Raw genomic sequence first — 7,437 nt, 5'->3', positions numbered from 1 at the left:
TAATGTACAATCGATGTGTAGGCTCACCTTTGACATTTAATTTAATGATATCCAATCCGTCCATCATATGTGCTCCCTCATATTAACCTGCGCAAAATCATGCCTAGAGCCTGTAAAATCATATGTTGTGGCCTACCTGGGTTTTGGAATTAATGACCTGATTTTGGCATCCATTCATCCCCGTGGTATGCATCTTCTTAATGCATTAGACGACATATACAAAACACTGTGGTCCTCACATACATTTGAAAGGTTAATAAGGGTGAGTGTCTACGTTTCATGTGGTGTGGCCCACTTGAGTTTGAATGGGCCGGATTTTTGGCTATGAAAGGGAACATCGTGTGGCACGTGATGCCTAATTAAATATCATTAAGACATTAGTGGCCCCACACATCCAGTTGTACATTAAGCTTACCATACAAACACATTTGTATTCGATTTGTCATCTTCCTTTTAAGTTACGCAGAACTAAGATAATTAGTGGAATCATAAATAGACACCCCTTGTGGTCCACTAAAAATGCTACAAAATTAAAACCACACATAATTATCAAAAACCAAATAACTTTACAAAACATTGAAAACCCGTCTAACCCCCTTTTCTTATAAGATAATGGATGCATCATTCTTCAATGCTATGCACCATTTCACCAACGTAACCTAGGTTACAAAAGAACGGTTACCTGCTATACAAGATGTGTCTTCCCAACAATGCCTAGCCTCGCCATTGAATTCAGCTTCCACGAAATCCGTTGGGTCCTACAAATCCACCGGCATCTCTACCAAGACCAGGATGACAGCCTATGCAAAATCATGCCTAAATCCTGTAAAATCCAGTGTTGTGACCAATCTGGGTTTTGGAATGGCCTGATTTTTCGCGTCCATTGGATGCATCTTCTAAATGTATTAGATAATATACAAAAAACACCGTGGGCTCGCCACGTGCAACCTGAAAGGTTTATAATGTTAAGTGTCCCCATTCCAACAATTTCATGTGGTGTGGCCCACCTGAGTTTTGAATTTGCAGGATTTTTGGTTATGAAGGGAACCATTAGGTGGCACACATATGCCTCATTGGATGTCATTAAAACATCGTGGTCGCACACATATGCGTAATTGAATGTCATTAAAACATCATGGTGGCCCACACATCCAGTCATACATTAAGCTTACCATAAAAACACATTTCTATTGGATTTGTCCTCTTCCCTTAAGTTATGTATAACTAACTTATTAGTGGAACCATAAATAGTCTCTTGTCGTCCACTAAAAATGTCACAATATTAAAACCACGTACGCATAATTATCAAAAACTACATAACCCAATAACTTTAGAACACGCTGAAATCATGTCTAACTCCCTTTTCTTTTTAAAAAGGGATGCATCTTTCTTCAATGCAATGCATCACTTCACCATGTAACCTAAGTCACAAAAGAACGGTTCCTCTGCCATACAAGAGATGTCTTCCCAACAACTCCCAGCCTTGCCATTGAAACCGGCCTTAGACGAGATCCGTTGGCTCCTACAAATCCACCGGCACCTTGACCAAGACCAGGATGGCGAAACCGGCCTATGTAAAATCATGCCTAAACCTTGTAAAATCATGGGTTGCAACCTACCTTGGTTTTGGAATAGCCTGATTTTTGGCATCCATTCATCCTGTTTGGATGTTTCTTCTTAATGTATTAGATGATATATACGAATACACAGTGGGTCCCATGTACAATTTGAAAGGTTTGTAATGATGAGTGTCCCCATGTTCCATGTGGTTTTCCCCCCTGAGTTTTGAATGAGCCTCTTTTTTCTTTTTCTTTTTCTTTTTTTTTTTTTTTGTTTTTTTAATGGAGGGAAACATTAATTAGGTGGCACACATATGCCTAATTGAATCTCATTAAAACATCATAGTGGCCCAGCCCACACATCTAGTGGTACATTAATTAAACTTATACACAGACACATTTGTATTGGATTTGTCCTCTTCCCTTAAGTTATACAAAACTAACTAAATTAATGGAACCATGGATAGCTCCTTCTGGTCCACTAAAAATATAACAAAATTAGAGCCACATACGCGTATAATTATCAATAACTACATAAACGAATAACTTTACAACACGTTGAAAACATGCCTAACCCTTTTTCTTATAAAATAAGGGATGCATCTTTCCGTAATGCCATGAAGCACTTCACCCTTGTAATCTAGGTCACAAACGAACGGTTCCCTGCCCATCAAGACATGTCTTCCAAACAACTCCCAGCCTCCCCATTGAATCCAGCCGTCGACGAGATCCGTTGGGTTATACAAATCCGCCGGCACCTTGATGAAGACCAGGACGATGAAACCAGCCTCCCCGTCTGCATCTTCACCGTCCCAAGAATCGTAGTCGCCACCAAGCCCGACGCCTATATACCCCAGCAAATCGCACTAGGTCCCTACCACCACTGGCGGCCAGAGCTCTACGAAATGGAGAGGTACAAGGTTGCTGCCTCTAAAAGAACCCAAAAACAACTCAAAAGCCTCAAATTCCAAGACCTCATCGATCTGTTCCAGAGGCTTGAGCCTCGGATCCGGTCGTGTTACCACCACTACCTCAACTTCAGTGGGGAAACCCTAGCGTGGATGATGGCTATCGATGCGTCCTTTTTACTTGAATTCTTACAGATCTTCACCGCGAAAGATGTTAGGGTCTTAGAAAGAATATCATCGAGAATGTCACAATTGGTCGATAACGAGGGAAGGAGATCAGCTCATAATGCAATCCTCCGGGATATAATGATGCTCGAAAACCAAATCCCGCTCTTCCTCTTAAGAAAGATCTTAGATTCTCAGCGCGCGTCGACTCAAGAAGCTGACGAAGAACTATCAGCGATTTTGATGGAGCTTTGCAAACAGCTCTCCCCATTTAAGATGATGGAGAATTTACGACAAATCCAAGTGAAGGATCGCGCGCACTTGCTTGAGATCCTTTTCTACGTGCTCGTGCCAAAACCCGACGAATCGAACCAGATCAACGAATCCGAAGAAGTAATAATCGAAGAGATCGCAAAAGAATTATCTGGCGACGTAGGTCATGTCCGGCATCTCCTCAACACGGTATGGGATTACATGTCGTCTCTCAAGGTTCGACCCTGCCTCTACGTTAAGGAAGCTCTCGGGTCCAGACCGCTTCAGTTGGTAGCGAAACTCCCATGGACGATTATCACAAAACTCCCCGGATTGAAGCTGTTAAAAGAACCCGTCGAGCATTTCTTCTCATCGTCCCAAGACAAGGAAAAAGCCAAACCTGAGGATGGAAGTCCAAGCAACAATAACAACCGGCCCCCTTCAATTGAAGAGATTACCATTCCTTCAGTGTCTGATCTAATCAACAACGGTGTAAGATTCTCGGCTACCAAAGGAGATTTATCGACCGTCAGCTTCGATGTCAAGACCGTTACGTTCTATCTCCCCACCGTTACGCTCGATGTCCACACAGAGGTCATACTACGGAATTTGGTTGCCTTCGAGGCTTCGATCGCTATTGGGCCGTTGGTTTTTACACGGTACACTGAACTGATGAATGGGATTATAGACACGGAAGAGGACGTGAAAGTGCTGAGAAAGTTGGGGATTGTTGAGAACTGTTTGAAGAGCGATGGAGAAGCAGCGAGTATGTGGAATGGGATGAGCAAATCAATGAAATTGACAAAAGTGCCCTCTCTAGATAAGGTGATTGAAGATGTGAACAAGTATTATAGCAGTAGATGGAAGGTCAAAGTTGGAAAGTTCATGAAAAAGTATGTGTTTGGGTCGTGGCAGTTCCTAACATTTCTGGCTGCTATTTTGCTGTTGCTGATGAATGGCTTGCAGGCATTCTGCTCGGTCTATACGTGTGCACGTTGGTTCAATTTAAAAATCCAAGAGTGATTGGAATTTTAAATAAAACCTCTGGCGAGGTGGACCACGATTTGTGAGCAATGGTGAAAAATCTAGACCAAAGTGTTCTAAGCCGACCAACTGTTGATAGAATAACAGCCTACCTGATGAGTGGACCAGCCCGATTTTTAAGTCAGAACATCAGTCAGATCCACCTGATGGACGGATTAAAGGACGTAGCATGTATTTGCCAAGCTGGCATACGTGGTGGTGTGTAGTGGTACGCCTTGTGCATGCGTGAGGTTTCCCTTTCTTTTTTTTTTTTTTTTTTGGACGTGTGAACCTGAAAAGGTTGTATTGTATTTTCAATATATAATTAATAAATATATTGACGGATGTATGTCATTCCTTGTCTCGTGGCCGGTAGGTGTGGACTTTTGCCTAGCAGGATTTGGAATCAATCATTTTGGCACCTTCCAAATTATGTATATAAATTCAAATTATGTTTTGCACCATTTATATTATTTGATTTTAAATTTAATTAGTTTGGATTATAATCATTAAAAGAGACCCTTTCAAAATTCAAGAGAAAGTGTTGGGTGCAAATTACCTCTGATCTTTCAAGTTAAATTATTTATAAAATAGGGCAAATGGTATGTTGAGGGCACAAACATTTCCTAGTCCTTCTCGAATTTCATTAGCCCACATCAGCTGTGCTGGCATCAGCATAATAATTTAGACGATTCGGCCTAGTGTTGGTTTTATTTTAATCTTTTAGTTAATTTTCAATATTATTTATGAAATATTTTCCAACAAAATCAAGGGTGGACGTCTCTCCTACCTATGTCCTTTGATGTGGCCCATCAAATCTAAATTACAAGTTAGTTTAATTTTTTGACCTTAAGCCTAATGTAGGATGGGATCATGCATCTAATGGCTAGAGTAGATTTTACGTACACAACCGGGTGTTCTTTTGTTAATGATATGGAAAAGTCAAAAGTTTCTTGGAACGTCTGCCAGAGGACGCCAAATTGGCACTAACCACATCACGACCTGGCTAGGGACGAACTGGCAGGGGCTCCATGGGTCATAACAATGTATTTGTTTCATCGATGACATCCATCTATCTTGACTGATAAATTAAGGGCATCAGCGTAAAATGAAGACAAATCTAAGGCTTGAGTAGATCACATGAGGAAGCAGCGGTTCACAATGATGACCACCGTTGAAACTTTCTTATAGCCCATTATGATGTTTATTTGCAATCCAACCATTTCATAAAGATAGATAGACTTTAATGAAAGGAAAACATAAACATGAGCTTGATCCAAAACTTGGCCCCAAGAGGTTTTCAATGGTAATTAAGCATGTTCCATTCTCACTGTTTCATATTTTGTGGTCCACTTAAGCCTTAGATATGCCTCTTTTTAGACTAATGCCATAAAATAATCTGTTAAAATGGAGGAATGGCGTGAATAAACAACATAGAACAACATGGACACCATAGAGTCCCTGAGTGGAGCGTGGCTGGGTTTAAGTTGGGTACAACCAATTCACATCCCTTGCTAGAAGGACTACCCTCACTAATTTTTGTAGGCTCATTATGATGTGCACGTGAAATCCACTTTCACAGTTACCTATGTAATCTGATATCAGGATCACAGATAAAATACTAAGCTTACCTATGATTCAGATGGGCCACACAAAAGGAAATAGTTGAGAGAGAAGTTCATTGATTCTTTTATAAGACCTACTACAATGATTATACGAAATATACTCAAAATCATTAAATGCTCAAAAAAAAAAAAAAAAACATTTAGCCTTAAGTTCCAAAAGCAGCGACAATTCTTAGATCCACATAGGCCACACCCAGAGAAAAAGTTACTGGCGGCCATCGTGGTGTACACTATTTTCTATCGTATACACCACCTAAATCCCATATGGTACTGGATTTTTACACACGCACTTGAAATTAAGGCGATTGAAGTAGATTTCAAGAATACGGACGCCGATTAGCTACCGACAGGTTGAGCAGCATACTATCATGATGTATGTGTTGTATTCATTTTAAGGCATGAGCCTAAGAATGAGGCAGAAACAAAGCTGTAGTAGACCCCACTGCAGAAAACAGTGAAGAGAGTGACATCGACCGTTGAAACCTTCCTAAGGTCCACCGCGATATTTGTTTGAGATCCAACCTGTTCATAAATTAAAAACTACATTAAAAAGGGAAAACACAAATATCAGCTTGATCAAAAACTTTTGTGGCCATTAGAAGTTTTTAAGGTGGGCATCACTCTCTCCAATGTTTTCTTTGGTAGTGTCCACTGGAGTTTTGAATCTAACTAATTCTTTGGCTGGCGCCGTCTCTCCAAATGGATGGTCGGGGTGGATATAAAACATACATCATGGTGGGACCCACATAACTTGTTGATATCACTTCAGTAGCGAGCTTCGGTACTCAACATGTCAGTATCTAATGCGCGTCCCAAAAGCACAGCAAGCTCTGTTTTCGGTGGGCGGAATTCCCTTACGCACCTCTTAGACATAAGGCTTACGGTTTAGGTAACAGGATAATTTAGACCTTTCTTCTCTAGTAGTACAGCCAGAGGAACCTTTTTGTGAATAGAGATGTTAAAAGTACGGTTTTGGAATATTTTTGTACTTATTGCGAATTTTCCATCACGTACATTTGTACCTTTTCTAAAAAGGCTTTAATTTGGTTACCTTCCTCTTACGGCGGTTGTGCAAGCAAGTGGGCCCAGCCATGATGTTGACGTAAAATTAACCGCGACCACCAAGTTTGTCGCCCCATGATGGGTCAATCTATTTTATTTAGTTTTTTTGTTAGCTTGCCAGTACAACCACTGTTAATTCACACTTCATTGTTAGCTACCCCCACTCGGGATGGATACCAAGACCTTAGTGTTGAAACAAGGTCTATGATAGGTCAAATTTGGCCCTATACGAGATTAGAAACAGTGCAGAGGGCAATGCCCCCCTTCCAAACTGTTTCCATTAATGTGGCCCAAGTTATTCACATATGGGTATGCCTTTTGGGCTGTAAGCTTATTATTATTATTATTTGTATAATACAATGGTTGGAGTGGATTTTCATATAAGTATCATGGTGGGACCTATAAAAACCAAGAGTAGACATCTCTTCCAACCGTTTCCTTTGATGTGGCCTACCAAACTCTTAGGTCAGCCTGACTTTTAACCCTGGGCCTAAAATAAGACTCAATATCTACTAACTGAAGTGAACCTTATGTCAAAGTTAGGGTGGACGTATAAAAATCAAGAACAGTGTATCCTCCCACTCCCTTTTCTCCATTGTAAAAGTAACTCTCGCCGTAGGGACGTGACTTAGCTGCGACCCAGCATGTAGCAATGTGGGGGGGACACTGACTATGGGGCCCACCTTGATGTATGCATTGTATATCTATGATGCCTATTCATTTTGCCTACTCATTTTAGTGCATGGGCCAAAATTGAAGCAAATCTAAACCTCAGGTGAACCACGCCACAAGAAACACTACAAGAAAAGGAGGCTTTAGCCTCAGCTCAAAATTGTAGCTGAA

General features: G+C 40.8%; 1 protein-coding gene across 1 annotated transcript; it reads left to right on the top strand.

The window, feature by feature from the left end:
- Positions 1 to 2,236: 2,236 nt before the first annotated feature.
- LOC131254905 (putative UPF0481 protein At3g02645) lies at positions 2,237 to 3,907 on the top strand. The gene has a single exon (XM_058255608.1). The coding sequence runs from the start codon at positions 2,237 to 2,239 to the stop codon at positions 3,905 to 3,907; it is 1,671 nt and encodes a 556-aa protein (XP_058111591.1).
- Positions 3,908 to 7,437: the final 3,530 nt, after the last annotated feature.

The sequence above is a fragment of the Magnolia sinica genome, chromosome 9 (genome assembly GCF_029962835.1).
Source record: "Magnolia sinica isolate HGM2019 chromosome 9, MsV1, whole genome shotgun sequence".
NCBI lineage: Eukaryota > Viridiplantae > Streptophyta > Magnoliopsida > Magnoliales > Magnoliaceae > Magnolia > Magnolia sinica.
The sequence above is the reverse complement of the archived record's forward strand: the minus strand, read 5'-3'. Positions and strand labels throughout refer to the sequence as shown.

Excerpts from the sequence above, each read along its gene's own strand:
- LOC131254905 (XM_058255608.1), top strand. The coding sequence starts at position 2,237 with ATGTCTTCCAAACAACTCCCAGCCTCCCCATTGAATCCAGCCGTCGAC.